General features: G+C 34.2%; 1 protein-coding gene across 1 annotated transcript; it reads right to left on the bottom strand.

Annotated features, from left to right (window-relative positions):
• Nucleotides 1–13149: 13149 nt before the first annotated feature.
• On the bottom strand, nt 13150–16519 carry LOC125577020 (gibberellin 20 oxidase 5). Its single transcript, XM_048737654.1, has 3 exons — nt 15022–16519; nt 14529–14853; nt 13150–13595 (listed from the first exon to the last, which is right to left on the bottom strand). Exons 1-3 carry the CDS (start codon nt 15495–15497, stop codon nt 13323–13325), a joined length of 1074 nt encoding a protein of 357 aa, XP_048593611.1. The 5' UTR covers nt 15498–16519; the 3' UTR covers nt 13150–13322.
• Nucleotides 16520–17682: the final 1163 nt, after the last annotated feature.

The following is a 17682-nucleotide window of genomic DNA, read 5'->3' as shown; positions in this document are numbered from 1 at the left end:
CAGATTGCCAACTAGAGCTAGGCTGGCCTCTTGGGGTCTCTCAGTTCCTACAACCTGCTGCCTTTGCTCTGCTTATGATGAAACAAGAGATCATTTGTTTATGACTTGTCACTACAGCACTAGTGTCTGGCGCCTCTCTATCGGCCATCTCAACCCGCCAGATAGGATGTTCACAAATTGATCCGAGCTTCTCTCCTGGATTCGAGGTAACTCATCAGCTGCTCCATCTCTTTTGAGGAAATTGGCAGCTCAGTCTATAGTATATCATCTTTGGAAACAAAGAAACAATGTCTTGCACAACAACCTTGTCCTTGCGCCGGAAACAATCTTCAGATTCATTGACAAGGAGATGCGAAACATCATCACCGCTAGAAGAGAGAGGAAGCAATTCCTTAAACTCATGGAAAAGTGGATGCGCTGAACGTGGAAACTAGTCCGGCTCATCGTCATTCGGGTTATTACCTTGTTTTTAGCTTTTTTTGCCAAGGTGTAACATAATTAGATCTTTCTTTCTTGTAAAGTCTAAACTTTCATTTATATGATATTTACCTTTTAGCAAAAAAAAAAAAAAATGATCAAGTGCACTTCGTATATTGTTGAAAACTCTATCAAATGTCTACGAGTGAACATGGCAGAATCTCGTAAAACACGATTAACTGTCAAATAACACTTATCGTATCGATAGATAGCGATTTATGAAGCGCTGTGTCATTGTCCATCATAGTAAATCAGACATTTTAGATAGTGATTTTTTTAAATTATTATTATATACTAATAGCGCTTTTGTGCATGCAATTAAATATTTTTAATAGCGAATAATTTTCGTTATTGTTTACATTATTAAAAATTAAAACAAAATACAAATCAAGAAAAACAATTAAATATATCATATATTAATTTTGATTTACAAAATAATTGAATTTGGTTTACAAATAAAAGTAGTTACAAAATAACTTAATTAAAAAAAACTAAACCTAAAACGAAAATTATACAGTTCACACCTAAACCTAATTGGTTGTTCTCCAACGAGCCGCCATGGCACTTTTGACGAGAAGCATAGCTGTCTCCAGCGAGGATGAGATGTAGGGTTGTCGCAGAGGAGGAGCCATCTTCGGCTAGTTGTGGAGGAGAGGAGGTTTGGAGGCGAAGATGAGTGGAGGAGAGGCGGCGCTCAGAGGAAGAGAGACATCACGGGACATAGACTTCACGGAGGCGAGAGGCAGAGGAGGCGTCATGTAGCAGAGCTGTCACAAAAGAGAGGAGTATAATTTTCACAAAGTAGGGGAGGAGACGTCACTTCATCACGAAACAGAGGAGGAGACAGATCGGAAGATGGCAACGGCAGAGATGGAGAACTCGCGACAGTTCGAGATCCGTGATGAGAAGACGTGGGAAAGCTTGAGCAGAAGTGGAGAAGAGATGAGTTACTGAGAAGAAGATGAGAGGTTGGCCTTGAAGACGGAAACAAAAGAGACGAGGGAGAGAGAGATTGTAGAGAAGAAAGAACAAAGATGTTCAGAGAGAGATGGTGTCGTGGTGAAAGAAGATAGATAAAAAGTTGTTTCATATCTGAAACGAAAAAAAGAATAAAAGAAACTAAAAAGAATAATGAATTGTGTCTGATTGTATAACAAAGACACGAGAGATGGAGAGATGGAGAGATGGAGAGAGAGAGAGGAAGAAACACAGATTGAATAAATCTGAACCATTTAATGAATTTAATCAAATGGTGTACACTTTGCAATCCACACACTTTTTGTTTCAGCCAATGAAAGAATAGTATGAGGATTACTATATTTTTTTTCTAAGCACAAAGAGATTTCTAATTATGATTATTTTTATTGTAGTTTTAATAGTATACGGAGATAAATACATTAAGAAATTATATGTATTGAGTGTTAAAGATTAGTTTAAACTTTTAGAATAAAATTTTTGGTGATGCGATTTTTTTATTTACTTGTAGAGTCGATTTTTTTATTTACTTGTAGAGTTTATATTTAAAACTTAGAGTTTAGAATAAATGTACGAGTATAGGGTTTAAAAGTTAAAGGTTTGAGATATTAATTTTAAGATTTGAGATAAATTTTTGGAAAAGATTAATTTTGAGTTTATATCTAACATTTTGATGTTAAATTTAAAATCTGATGTTAAAATATAGTTTAAAGTTTGTATTTAGAGTTTAAGTTTTCAAAACTTGTTTTAGGGTTTAGGGGTTCAGAAACCAAAAGTAGCGTTTTTAATCATGTTTTGCTATTAAATCCAAATATTACATATAAAACCATATGTTATCATAGCATTTCCAAATATACCACTCTATTATAGCGTTTCAAAATATACAAACGCTATCTAAAACTAACAGGTATGTCAACCATAGTGATACGCCCAAAATCGGGAAAGATCACTTTACCTGGGTGTTATATATGAACCGAGAAGGTAAATGGCACTTTTGGAACTGAAATGGATCGAAGGGATCGTCAAGAGATGCGGAATGGCTCTTGATATACCCACGATCTAAGGCTAACCACCCAAGAAAGAATGAATGTGTTGGCTAACCACCAAACAACACACAAAGATGAATTGGCTGACCACCAAATCAACAAGCCGGTTCACACCAATGAACTAGCTAAAGAACTCTCTCTCTCTCTCTCACTCAGAAAAAAGAAGAAACAAAATAAACTCAAAAACATAGATTGATTTTATTCATAGAATGAGACTACATATTTATAGTGTTTGTAGTCAAAGACTAATAAAGAAAATACCCGAAAATACTTCATAGAAAATACAAATTTGACCAAATCTGAATTAATGAGTCAAAGACTCAGTCTTCCATTCAAATTGGTCAAAGATGACCCTTCAGATAATGTCCAGGTTCATCCGAACCAGATGGATGCACGGGGTAAAGATAAAGACGCTTGCGGGACTGTCCGGATGGCCGCTGGATAAGAATGCATGTCCGTCTTTGGTTTCTTCATGACACAAGGTTGTCGGGGAAGACGGTCTGTGGTTCGGTCGGTTCGGTCGTCTAGACGTGGTTCCAGCTGAAGCTCCAATCGGGACGCACGCGGGACGGCTCGGTCAGTGTGATCGGTACGGTCGGATGAACGAACGTCGGTCAAATTGTTCAGAACGTCCTGATCTCCAAGCTGTTTGGCTCCAATGGACTGATCCACGAACCGGGGCACATCATTCCCTTCCTCTTTAAAAAGATTTGTCCTCAAATCTGAAACATTAAATGGAGAAAGATTATAAGAAAAAGAACCATAATCAGCACAATGCTCACCTTGAGTTCGGTCTGCTTTTTGCATGGAAGATGATTCTTCTTGGTTGGCTTGATGACTGATACCACTCAAATTACCCTAAGGAGTGTTACTCTCATCAAAAGAGGTTCAGATCTATAGTTTGGGGCTAATCCCACAAACTTATCTGAACTCTGGATCTAATAATTGAACTAATCAGACATAGCAAAGCAATTCATAACAATAAAGGAATAGAAACTCATAGTATAGATGAAAAGAAATGGAAACAAGGAGTTCCAATCACAAGTGATCTTCTCTCCCAAATGAAACTTGTAACAAAACTAGGTCTAGAAAAAGCTCTGCTCTCTGCCGTCAAAACACTTAGGCAGTATATATTATACTAGGTTAAAAACTCGTCAGGGCATTTTGGTAATTTGGCTTGGCCTTGGTTTTTAAGTCTACTGAATCCAAATGTCGCGCGTCTGGTGTCTCGACATCGATCGATGGTACTTGTGTACATCGATCGATATTAATCTTCATATGCCGAGGCATTTCCTGATATCGATCGTCAGCACTGATGCACATCGATCGATTATTCTTCCTCTCGTCGACCTCTACGTGGTCAGCTCGGGTGAAATGTCCTTTAAGTTCCAAAATGCTCCAAAGTCATAGCTTTACTCTGAAATGCACCTGAACCTGAAAACATACCTAGAAGAGTAGAAAACATAGATATATATATAGTAAAATACTTATATACCATGGATAAAAATGGGTCAAATCCAAGGTATATCAATGACCACGAATTTGTTCTTCATCTAGCCCCTTCATTGGTTCATATGTGAAGTCATCGAAAATTGGTAATGGATCTTCCTTTTTTGCTCGGTTTCAACGTTCTCATTCTTTAAAGTCACCAACGGTCTTTGCGTTTGACACTTGTTAGCTTAATGACTCATCCTATGGCATTTGAAGCACCTGGTCGAATGAGCTTTGCTTGTGGGTTTCAAAATTTTGGTTTTATCAAAAGACAACACATTAGTTTTCAAATCAGAATTTGAAAGAGAAGAAAAATTACTTTGCTGTTTTGGTGCAGGATAAGAGTTGGTGTTTCCCTTCGTTTTGAGTTGCCGGATAGCATGAATTGCTTTATGCACATCTTCTCCAAACTGACATAAGTCTGAACCTCATTCTGATCAAACACATCACGGTTGCTTCTCTTGGCTTTAGAGAAGGGACGATCACCACTTCTGACCCACTTCTCATCATCATCTAACCTGTTTTGTCTCTTCCTTTGATTTCTTTGTTTCTGCACAAAATCAAACCCATTAGAAGTAAATTGTTTCTTATTTCCAAAAATCATTTGCTCTTTTTCTAACAAGGTTTTAAAAGGAAAATAAATGTCTTGTTGTGGTTTTGATTTTTTGAGAAGTCCAAACATCCTTAAAACGCGTAACAAAAGAGTTAGCAAATAAAAATCTTCACACTCTCAAAGTGTTTAGATCACGATTTTTAGGTGATCACTCAGAGTTCTTTCCACTGGTTCAAAGGATGATAGGCAGTCAAAATTCAGCAATCAAAACCCGAAACAAACTTTTGTGGGAAAAAGAAAAGATAAAGAAAGATGAAGATATTTTTGATATGGATCCGCCTTAACTGTCCTAAGGTCGGGTTTCTCTTCAGCCAGCAGGGTTTCTCTTCTACTACTCCCCCTGGATTTCTCTTCAGAAGTGATTCAACCCAAGAACTATTTTTTTATCCATTTTTTTTTAATAATAGGCGATCACAAGGGAGTAAAAGAACAGTCCGGATCCAAGAAATAAGAAAAGAAAAAAGTGGAGAGATGAGAAGATGAAAGATGAAAGATGAAAGAAAACAAATCAGCCAAAGTGGCTCTGATACCACTTAATACGCCCTAAATCGGGAAGGATCACTTTAGCAGGGTGTTGGAAATGAACCGAGAAGGTAAATGGCACTTCTGGAATTGAAATGGATTGAAGGGATCATCAAGAGATGCGGAATGGCTCTTGATATACCCACGATGTAAGACAAACCACCCAAGAAAGAATGAATGTGTTGGCTAACCACCAAACAACACACAAAGATGAAATGGCTGACCACCAAATCAACATGCCGGTTCACACCAATGAACTAGCTAAATAACTCTCTCTCTCTCACTCAGAGAAAAGAAGAAACAAAATAAACTCAAAAACATAGATTGATTTTATTCATAGAATGAGACTACATATTTATATTGTTTGTAGTTAAAGACTAATAAAGAAAATACACGAAAATAATGCATAGAAAATACAAATTTGACCAGATCTGAATTAATGAGTCAAAGACTTAGTCTTCCATGCAGATTGGTCAAAGATGACCCTTCAGATAATGTCCAGGTTCATCTGAACCAGATGGATGCACGGGTAAGGATTCTTCCGGGACTGTCCGGATAGTCCGCCGGATAAGAATGCATGTCCGTCTTCGGTTTCTTCACGACCCAAGCTAAGTCTGGCTCGACTGTGGGTCGTAGAATGTCGAGTTGGTCGGGGAAGACGGGCTGTGGTTCAGTCGGTTTGGTCTTCTGGACGTGGTTCCAGCCGAAGCTCCAATCGGGACGCACGCGGGACGGCTCGGTACGGTATATCTCTTCCCCTCCCAATCTACCCTCCCATCCATCTTGCAAAGGCTCCAAGTAAGTGTCATCCCTTCCATGTGCATACTTAGTTTGTTTTATTCATCCTTTGTGGTCTTTCCTTCATCTTTACTCTCACACTAGGGACTGTGTGAAGTAAGTCTAGGGGAGAGACATGCTATCTCACATATTCTTTTGTTTTGTCTGAGTCTCATGCATTGCATTGTTAATACTTATTGCATACAAAAACCCATAAAATTTTGAAGTTAAAAAAAAAAACAAAAACAGAATTTTTGTTGCATTTCATTATTAGGATCGAGTCTACAAGCATATAGGTTGCATTCATGTGCATAGGAAGCTGCTGCAAAGAACTCATGCTAAGAACTCAGTGTGATACTCGTTTCAATCATAGCTAGTAGCATGAGCATATCTTGAAAGGCTTGTACGTTTTGAGCCTTGAAAACTCTTCTTGAACTCATTGCTTGGTTGAAACTGCTCGTCCTTGATTCCAAATCCAATGTATTTGAGTCTAATGAACCTAATTTCTCTCGCTTATGGGCTCTTGAATGCTTAATCATGGATACCGTATACACACTTGGATTGTCTTTACTCCATTTCTACCAATCTTTGTCAATCCAAGTGGCCATCTTAGGATGGTTTCCTCGCCTAAAAACCCTACCCTTCCTTTCAAACCACTGTTGTTCAATTGCTTGAGTGAGGCATGTTCTGATAGCTTTGACATGTGCAAAAACTTGAGAGTATTGGGAAAAACAACTGTTGGTTCTCATTTTGGCTAGATATTAGGACCTCATTTGAGCTAGCAATTAGGATTGGTAGTGGGTTTAGGCGATGTATAAGGTATGGGCTGAAATGTTTGTTTAGATCAAGGAGAGAAGAAAAAGGATGAACCACAAAAGTCTAAAAGGAAAAAAGCACTAGGGATCAAAAGAATTATTAGCTCTAGAAGGAAGAGAAGAAAAAGAACATCTAAGAAATAGAAAGAAACAAAAATCAATAGATTATGGGGAAAAGAAAGAGAATAGAGCTAAGTGAAGAAATAGACCAAAGAAATCCCAAGTAGACTGGCAAGGAAAGAGTGAGTTCATCTGGTGAGTGAAAAAAAGTGAGAGATTTTTGAAGCTTTGGGTGAGAGAAAGAAAGAATGACATGAGGAAAAGGGCAGATCACTAATCACATCTCTAGGACTTGGGTAGAACAATGAGGATTGACTGTTGTATGCATAAATTGTTTCCCTTCTTAGATGGATTTTGCATAATGTCATTGCTCCTATGTTTGAGAGTGAACCACCCACCAAAAAGCGCTAAACCCTTTGTTTCACCACTCACATCCATTTCTTCACCTCACCAAATGATCAGGATCGAGCTCCCATTTGCGATACCTCACCTTAAGACTTATTTTTAATGAATGTGAGGGTTGGTTGATTGGCTTGTAGTGGATTCTAAGTGGTGAGTGTAGAGAAACAAAATTTGGAGTTTAGATAGGCCTTAAGCTAGAGTTCAATAAAAAATCATGTTCTGGCTGTTTGCTATGATTTTGTATGGATATCACGCTGATGGCTTTGAAGAGTTTCTTTTGCTTAGCAACTACCAATTTAAACCTCTCTTTTTTATTCTTTTTGAAAGTTTACTTGTGGACAAGTAAAGAAGCAAGTTTGGGGAAGTTGATGTATAGTGTTTTTATATGTTTTTAGCTATTAGATTTGGGTCATTTTAGTGTTTAGGAGTTGCATTTGTACAGATTGCATATACAGGGGCTGGAATGCACAATCAAAAGTTATGGGGCTAAATGGAGGGCAAAAGTTCACAAATGGAAGTTATGGGGGCCAAAGTCGAAGAGGAGGAAGAAGAAACGCAGTTTCACCTACAGCTCTGAAGTGCCTACTTCAGGAACTTGTCTTCAGCACTTTGTTGTTGTAGGGAGATCTTTGAAATTACCTAGAGCCCTGAAGTGACCACCTTAGTAAAGTTGCATCTTGCACATTGATGCTCTAGGGGAAGCTGTTTTGTTTGGGTCTTTGTGTTTTGAAGCCCACTAGTGCTAAGGCAATTAACCATATGCCACATTGCCTATAAATACTTGTTAAGGGAAAAACCCTAGAGGAGATCTTAGTTTTTTAGATCTACTTTTCTCTCTTAAGAACTTTTGCAAAAGCTTGAATCTTTAAGCAATTTAATCTTGTGTTATCTTGATTATCTCTTCACCTAATCATGATTACCCTTAAACTAAACCATAGTTTAAGGTTTTCATGACTATTAGTGAGTAATCTCCCTATAAACTTAAGGGTTAGGTAGATTATGGTAAAATGTGGATGATTTGAGATGTTTAAGGCTAGATTAATAATGTTTCTTACAAATGAGATGTGCTTAATGCTAGAATAGACTTGATCTCTCTATTTCTAGATCTTGAATTTTCTCTTGCCCGAAAGGTGTTCGATGAATTGTCCGAATGTCTCATATTGTGTTTTGCTGCTTGACCAACGAGAGTTGCTGCATTAAAGGCACTTCAACTATTAGAACTTGTTTGAATGCATGCTTGAGTGTAGTTGACCAACGAGAGTTGATGTATTGATGCATGACTAGCATAGGAGATTTTATCACGAGAGTGGAGTAGCTTATCATTGTGTTCCTAGGTTAAAGAAACTTGTTAGTTGATTATGTTGAGCATCTTAAGTCTGAAGCCTATCACCCGAAATCGATTGACTTGTCCCATGAGTTTAGCCTTTAACCTTGATTATAATCTGTTCTTGTTTGCGTTTGTTGTCCGAGACTAGTTCATCAAACTAAAACAAAACTTTATTTGCTTAGATTAAATGACTTCTTGTATTCTCCATGCTTTAAACAATCATAGGTTGGATTGACATCTTTACTACTATATCGGCACTATTGGGCTTGCAGCAGAGTGGTAGAGAAATTAAACTTTATCCACATCAAAGACGTCTTAAGATGTCTTCTATTTAGGTCAATTTTGCAATTGCAATTTTACGAAGGAAGACTTCTTAAGAAGTCTCTACTCTACAGAAGACTTCTCGGATAAACATGTTAGTTTTGCAATTGACTGAAGTTGGTCAGAAACTTAACTTTTTATATAAGACTTCTCGGAAAGTCTTCTCGGAGAAGTCTTCTGAAAGTTTTCTTAATGTCGCAAGAAGTCTACCTGGAATACTTTTGCAATTGACTATATCTGCTTTTTCCAGAGAAGAATTCTCTAGAAGTCTTCCGTAGGAAGTCTTCCCTCGTAACCAGAGGTTTGACCAAAACTCGGAATAAAATTTGAGAAGACTTCTCAAGAAGTCTTCTCATTAATATTAAATGTTTCACTGTTATTTTTCAATTGCAAAAGTAACCCACACAGACTTCTTGCGACAGTGAGAAGACTTCGGAAAAACTTTCAGAAGACTTCTATAGAAGTTTTTCCGAGAAGACTTCCGGAGAAGTCTTCTATAAGAAGTCAAATTTCTGACAAACTTTGGTCAATTGTAAAACTAACCTATTTATCCGAGAAGTCTTCTCTGGGATTTTCTTTTTTTTTTTATTAATAAAGGAAAGTTAGAAGACTTCTAGGGAAGTCTTCTTGATGGAGAACACATCTAGCGATGTCTTCTGAAAGTCTTCCCGAAGTTTTCTGAAAGTCTTCGCTAACAGATCTGAGAAAAAAATGATTTCATATCTTGAGCCTGTGAGATTACTTGTTTTGCTTCTCCAAGTACCCATAACTTCACTACAAAAGTTATCAAGTCGTTAATGACCACGAATCATGAGCTTCAATGTTTCTATGAACCTTAGAAAGCTTGGAATCAAAATCTTAGTTTTTTTTTTTTTGATGAATTTGAAAAGAGAGTGAAAGAGATGTGATTTGTGTGCATAAGTAATGAGATATGAAGAGTAAAAATCGAAACTTTGATGCATTAAGAGCTTCAAATTGGTTGTTCATGGTGGTTAGTGTATTGATGGCAATTGCAATATTGTAAATACTTGGTGAAGATGAGGATGATAAGGTGAAAGAATTATTTGCAACAAAGAAAAAAAATGTAATGGTATCTTCGTGAATAACTCAAACTTCTATAGTGAATAGGGGAAAAAAGTTTTAGAAAAAGCATGAGTTATTTTTGTATTTGACTTGAAATTTTAGGTCATATTTGAAAAAGCCCTATTTAATTTTATGTGTAAAATTTAAAATCTGTAAACAAAAATTAAAATATATATGAGATATAATTTTTTTAAGGATTAAAACAATAAACAAGAAAATATTTATGAATTATAAAGATGATGTGTGATTGTAGGGACCAAAATACAAATAAAAATATGAAACTTCAAATTTGAAGTTTTGAGTAGTGAAACTTCAAATATAGAGTTTGACTCTTCAAAACTTCAAATTTAAAGTTTTGAAGTTCATTTTTGGAGAACAAAAAACTTCATATTTGAAATTTTAGAGTTTCTTTTGGAGAAGCTCTAACAAATTATATATATTCATTTGACAACTTACAAAACATTTATAATTTGTGGTACATGTTTGTAACAACTAACAAAACATGTATCTCCAAAATGAAATAAGATATAAAATTCACTGAAATCTAGATAATATCAGATAGTCAATATAATAACGACTAACATAAAAGTTATCCACATCGAAAAATAACTTCAAGAACTCATCATGACCAGGATTTAAAAAAGGCCCCACTGTTTACTAATTTTCAAAAATTTGGAAAGGGCTTCGTCAATTGCTCTAACTTTAGATCCAACACAATTTCCACCTACGTCCCAAAACATATCTCAGCACCGATTTGCAAACCCAGATCTAAATGACAAAACCCAACAAAAATAAAAAAAATAGAAGTTTTAAAGAGAACAATCAAACTCAGAAAAAAACTCAATGGAGACAATAAAACCTAGTTTGAATCATTTAGTAAGAAACATAGAATATTGTTCTTAGTTGAGAGGAGAAGATATAAAAGTAAGAGATAAAATGAAAAGTAATTGAGAAAGAGGAAGAAAAAACTTAGGAAAAAAACAAGAGAGAAAAATACAGAGAACTAAAAGAGGAGATGAGAGAAAGAGAGCAGTCACTGACACAAAACAGTTTCACTCATAAATATGGTCTTAGTTTATGGCATAGAAGCCAATTTTCTCATCAAATTTATTGTTAATTTGTTTATTTTGATTTGTGATTTTTAATTTAATTTTTGATTTATTTTTTCCATTTTATTTTTGTTCTGTAATAACAAAAAAAAGAAATGCTATTAAATAATATTTAATTGCATATAAAAAAAGCACTATCTAATGTATTTGATCTACTATAACAGGCGATGATACATCGCTTGATAAACCGTATTGTATCGTTAGATAGCGTTTTCCGTCCGCCAATAAAATCCTTTTCTTGTAGTGAGAGAGCCTCATGTGCGATGTGGTGAGGCTATGAGGAAGAGGGAGAGCCTCATGTGTGATGATGCCATGGGGAGGAGCTGAGGGTGATGAGAATGGGTGATGATGCCATGTAGAGGAGCTAAGGGCGATGATACACGGAGAGGAGCAATGAGACCATTGAGATGAGCTGAGGACGATGAGCTCATGTGATAAGGTTTGGAGCTGAGCTCATGATATGAGGTCGGGCGATGAGGTTGGGCGATGAGGCACAATGATGAGGCAAAGCGAAGAGGAGAGAGAGGGAGCTCAAGGGCGATGAGGTAAGGAAATGTGATCCGGGGCTGAGGAAAGGAGATGAGGCAGGGTGATGTGGTCCCGTGATGAGGCCACTTTCTTCCCTTGTATTGTCTTTTCTGTTCTTCATTGACGGTTTTGTATGCTTTTAGAATTGTTCTGCTAATATTACGAAAATTTTTTCGTAGCAACTTTCTGAAGCTTATTTTACGAAAGATTTTTTCATAAAAATTCTTTTTGCTAGATTTAAAAAAAAAATCCATAGAAACTTTTTGAAGTTTATTTTACAGAATATTATTTCGTAAAACCGCGGTGTTTTTCGGAAAAACCTCTTGAAATAATGTTTTTCAGAATAAATCTTGTTTGGACAAAAATCTCTTTATTTCTTTTTCGCAAAGAAATATGCAGAGTTTGTTCTATGTATTTTTTGTCCAAGTATGGACGGCGTATGCTGTGCTATCTCAAGATTTCTGCCTCATTCTTGTGAATGATACAATTTTCGGGTGATTTTAGCTATTGATTTCTCTAGGATCGATTTTGACCCCAACAAAAGACATTTTCCAGAGTCACGTTAAATGTTCGGGATAATTAATCCAACGATTTCATAGAGTCAACGATTCCTTTGATCAAAGCCTACCGACTTGACAATCCTCATAACATATGACCGAAGGTCCATGACCTAAAATTCCATATGATCAAAGGTCCACCAACCCGACAATCCCTACTATTGAAGGTTCACATACTCGGCAATCCACATTACATATGACCTAAGGTCCACCGACCCGGTGGTCCATCACCGCTAACGCCAACATACATACCCATAGCCAAAACACAATCATAAACATATTTTACGGTCTGAAGCCAAAACTTACTTTTTTATTTAATATCATTGATCTAATCCCGTAATTTTCCTAATTAGCGTCATTCTTAATTTTGTCCTATAACATTTTCACCTTAACATGTCAATTTCTTTCAAGATCATTTCTATGTTCATTCACAAAACATATCAATGTAAACATACCATCAACACATGCAATCTAAGATGCAAAATTCTTACAGTCACAAGAACGTTCTTCGATCTTTGAAAACCACCTCGAGAAACGAAGAAGAACAAACTTTATATAAATGATTCCCTTAATGCACAGTTTTAATCCTAACAAACAAAACCAAGACAACATACAGATTAGTGGGCTGACACTAATCAAACCCTCACTTTAGAAGAATCTCAAGGATTTCGAAGATTTTGAACTCTCTAGTGTTTACCGGTGTAGAACTTCTTTGCTCCTCCTCCTGATCTTCGCTCTCTACACACTCATTCATACTCTCACTTCTCTCTAGACTATTTTTTCTTGGTTGTGTGAAAATAGAGCTGAAAGAATCTTTACATAGGATTTCTCAAGTTTTCTCACCAAATCAGACATTTAATGCCGGTTTCTTTATTTGGCTATGTTAAAATCATCATCAGTGGTCTGACTCATATCTACGAGATTTTCCTTTAATAGATCGGCATTTTCCTTGATGAAAAAAGATTGTAATATTATATAACTTATTTCAACATTTTTCTTTAGAACCTTTTAACTAATACTAATCAAATATTATGAAGATAGTCATATAATAATCTTAGTTGATAAATATGAACTTCAAATATTCAACAAATATAAAAAACAGCTATAACATTTATAATATGAAACAATTAGAGTAATAATTAACAAGCTGCTAATGATAACACACCCCCGAAAATATGGATAGAGAAAGTACAAATGAAGCTGATCTCTTTTCGACGGCTTAATTTCTGGAGGAGTCGGAGGCGATCCAAGAAGAAAACTTTTCGAGAGTGGTGTTGTCGACTCGATAGCCAGACTGGGTAAATCTCTGGAGCTGATGCCATGTGAAGTCAGGGTATTTTCTAGAAGTTTCTCCGCCTTCCACAAGTTCAGGAGGAGGAATGATGAGCTTGTCTTCTCTAGGACAAGAAAAATACACCAGTGACCTTCTTACTTTCTCCATGTTAACCACTGCTCTATGGAAACAGCTCTTGTAGTTTCCGTTTGACAATGCCTTCCGTATCAAATCCAAAATAACACATTACTTCAACTAAAATTGTTCTATCAAATTGTAACTCTGTTTCAAAATCAACGTAAATACATAGAAAAGTGATTTATACTAGTCTTATCAGTACCAAATAAGTATTATATTTCATAAAAATTCTTTAAATATCGTATATTATAAAAGAGCGTATTCAAATTTATGTTTACAGCACTGTTATTGGGAATTTTAATGCATCCTTCCACAGGTAATAAATATCCGCTTTTTCTCAAACCTCTGGTTATTGCATGAACTTAAAAAAAATGTTATGATAAGTTGTCTTCCACAAGTTCAATTTAAAAACATAACTAAATATTAATCAGGTAAAATTCTTTTATAATGAATACAGTATATAATTGAATATTCAAAAACATTATATTATGTAAAAATTTCAAATGAAAGCATAATTAATAATTTATCATTATAATAATACATAGTATTTCAAAAATTCTTTGGTAATTAATACTATTTTTATTTATTTTAAAAACATAATATAGTTTCACAAATTATTATTATTTTGTTTTTTAAAGATATTGAATTTAAAATAATTAAATACTATTGTTTAACGAACCTAGAGGTTCATCCTAAGCAGTGAACTTAAGAAAAATTCTTGTATATTAAAAAAATAATGTACTCAAATTTATGTTTATGGCACTGTTATTAGGAATTTTATTGATTCCTCCCACAGGTAGTTGATAAATATCCCATTTTTCTCAAACCTCTGGTTTATGCATGAACTTGAGAAAAAAAAATACTTTTTGGTAAGATGTTATGATAAGTTGTCTTCCACAATTTTTTCTTTTTGTTGAAAGATGTTAAGGTAAGAAATTTTTTTTGATAAGTTATCCCTAATATTTTGAATTGATGAGAAAATTGTGTTGTCGTATTAATTAAATAGAAACGTACCATGAAGGTGTCTCCAACATTGACAACAAGAGCACCCGGACGAGGGCGCACGGTCTGCCACTTTCCACTAGCAAAGACTTCCAAACCCACAACATCGTCTTGGAGCAGAACGGTTATAGCTGTCGGGTCATTATGAGGGCCAACACCAAGAGCTTTTTCTGGCTGTTTGCACGGCGGGTAATAGTTGCATCTAAAGATAGCGTTTCCGTCTTCAAAAAATCTCCGGAAATATGTCCGGTCTTTTAGACCCATACTTATTCCTAGTAGCTCCATCAGCTCCAGATTCAAACGGTTCATTGTCTCACTGAATTCCTGAAACACTTGACTGAAACAAAAACAAATTTTGTGACCAGGAAGTTCTAAGGAATAAAACAAATATTTTGTTTCTTTTTTTTTTGAACACCCAAATATTTTGTTTCTTTATATAATAAAAATAGATAATCATATATCGACTAGGGTTTCTCCTAGCACTACATGCATGCAGTTGATTTACCCGATCTCTTGACGACGATCACCTAGCTTTGATGTTAGAAAATCCTCAACAACTTGAGGTGGACCCTTTTTGAAGGCCAAAGTCAAGGTCTCATTCCATGGAAGATTGGAGGAGAATCTCTGGCTATGACCTGCAGTATAGCCAGAGATATTCCCAGGGGTCCTGTAAGCCTTTAGTTTCTCATCTTTGGGTAGTCCAAAGAACAAACTCGATATATCAAGAGCTTTCTCGGCCAAGCCCGACTTGAAGCCATGATTGATCACTAAAAAGGTACCGTGAGTCATGCACGCTTCTCTTACAGCCTTAGCTGCACGCTGTGTCTCGGCCTCGTCCCCATTCAGGAATCCACTCATGTCGATGATTGGAAGGTTGAGGTCTCCTTCTGAAGGGGTCAAATCGTTTTCCGGCCAGAAGAATTCTGGGGGAATATTTGGTTGGCTTTGTAGTAGAGAGAAGTTAACGTCGGAAGAGTTCATTTCTCTTGATATTATTGGTGTTCCGATGAGTCCTTAATCTCATATTTTGAAAAGATTTAAATAGAACTGTGCGTTAAGTTGATAGGGACGGAGAAGGTAACAAAAATCATAGTTTACAATAGATACATATATGTACAAATTTTATTTTTATAGTTATCTTGATGTATATGTGTACTAATATTTTTATCCTAATTGTGTTTCCTATGATTTGCAAATATATTGCTATAGTTAGTGAAATCCCGTAAAATAGCATCTACAAAAAAATTAAATACAATCACATAAAGAAGCTTCAAATACAAAAAAAAAAATCCTTTTATATTATTCTTTAAAAAAAGAGGAAATATCTCTAAGTTTATGTTTCGTGTCACGTTTCAATTAAATAATCATCACCTTCTTCTACACGTACAAAGATCCTTAATTACTTCTATAAAATAAATGTTATATTAATTATAGTTCATTTGGAGTATTTCTATAATATATATGTGCAAAAAACACAAATTGCGAATGTAACATCTAACAATTCGTTAAATATTTGGAAAAATAGATAATTCTTTCATAAATTACAGAAAATATCAAATTAGGAGATTAATGACAAAATAAACTAAAATACAAACATAAAACAATATATGGCATTCTTTTGCCTTTGTTTTGTTTCTGGGACGTCTGGCACCCTTATCTCTGCCAAGATAAGAATGAAACTAGTTTAATATAGGCATATATAAAGAAGAAGAAAAAATTCACCACATATAGTTAATTAACAATATTTTCTCATTAAGCTTAATGAGATAAGTTACCATATTTTATCATTTTTATTTTAAATACAACAGAATTCTATGATAATTTTCTTGAAATATTAATACAAACTAGGAAAAGACATGCGCGCCTTGCGCATGGTGAATTATATGAAAATTATTTAAGAAAAATCGTATAGGAAAATAAAATTTATATTCTTGATCGAATTAATATTTTTAGCTTTTAAATAATTTTTTTTTTAAAAATATTGTTAACATAATTTGTTTACTGATAAGCTGATCTCATTTTTTAAAATATTGTAAGTCAAAAAATCAATTATCGCATAAAAACCTAACGTTTAGGCCGAAGAATCTCAGACCTACTATTTGATTACAATGAAACTATGTCAGCTTGGTTTTATATCATGATTTAGCAATTTAAAAGTTAATTATGGTTATGAGAAATTTTCGTTCACGTGTCAATCCTATCTATCTTCAATATTTTTCTTATTTTTGTGTCGCTTTTCATTTTAGTTATTACTCTATATAAATATTGATTTTTGATTTTATTCTCGTTTCGTTCTTTTATTTTGGCCTGAGATTTAGAAAATGTTTAAAATTTAAAATTATTAAAGAGATACATAATTAGGTTAAAATCCGCCCCTTGTGCACAAAAGTATAAATATTTTATATTTATTACTTATTTTATGTTTTCTACATATTATGAAATAATAAAATAATAATTATATATTAAATAACTAAGAAATCAGTTACTATTATGTAATCAATTGGCGTGCGCATATAAATCAAACGGCCGCTCTTTTTTATTCGCAATCATTTTAGGATAAATAAATCAAAACAATCAATTTTATCTATCGTATATGATGTATAATTAAATTTAAATGATATTAACATAGATATATAGTATATGTAACAAATGTTTACACCAATGATTTTTTTTAAATGTGGAATGTTTAGTGGTTTCAATAATTTATAATTATTAAAAAAAAAACAATCAAGATTTCAAAATTAAAATATTAACTTTTCAATATATGTTCAATGCATATATCAAAATATAAGTATAGTATAATTTAAACGATATGAAATATATATATTTATATATATATATATATATATATATATATATATATATATATATAACATAAACACCTATTAGAATAAAATTATTTATTCATATGTTTTTATAATCATTGTATCTTATTATAGAAAAAAAAGAACCTTGATCACAAAGTGTATGTGAGACTTTTAACATCTTTAGTCATTTATACTCGTTTTGAAAAATTCAAAATATAATATATAAAAAAAATCTAAATTTTTATTATACAATTAATGTAATTGTGTAGTTTATTTTAATAATAAATAATTAAACAAACATGATAGAAAGTATACAGATTGTTAGCAAATCTTTATTATTTAAAATCATTAATTGCTAT

This window comes from Brassica napus, chromosome A8 (assembly GCF_020379485.1).
Source record: "Brassica napus cultivar Da-Ae chromosome A8, Da-Ae, whole genome shotgun sequence".
NCBI classification, from domain to species: Eukaryota; Viridiplantae; Streptophyta; class Magnoliopsida; order Brassicales; family Brassicaceae; genus Brassica; species Brassica napus.
This window is presented reverse-complemented; position numbering and strand designations above follow the sequence as displayed.

Bases quoted from the DNA above. Each gene is read 5' to 3' on its own strand.
- LOC125577020 (XM_048737654.1), bottom strand. From the start codon at position 15,497: ATGAACTCTTCCGACGTTAACTTCTCTCTACTACAAAGCCAACCAAAT. The intron at 14,854-15,021 runs GTAAATCAACTG...TTTTTGTTTCAG, and splicing joins GATCGTCGTCAAGAGATCGG to TCAAGTGTTTCAGGAATTCA. The intron at 13,596-14,528 runs GTACGTTTCTAT...TTGATACGGAAG, and splicing joins ATGTTGGAGACACCTTCATG to GCATTGTCAAACGGAAACTA.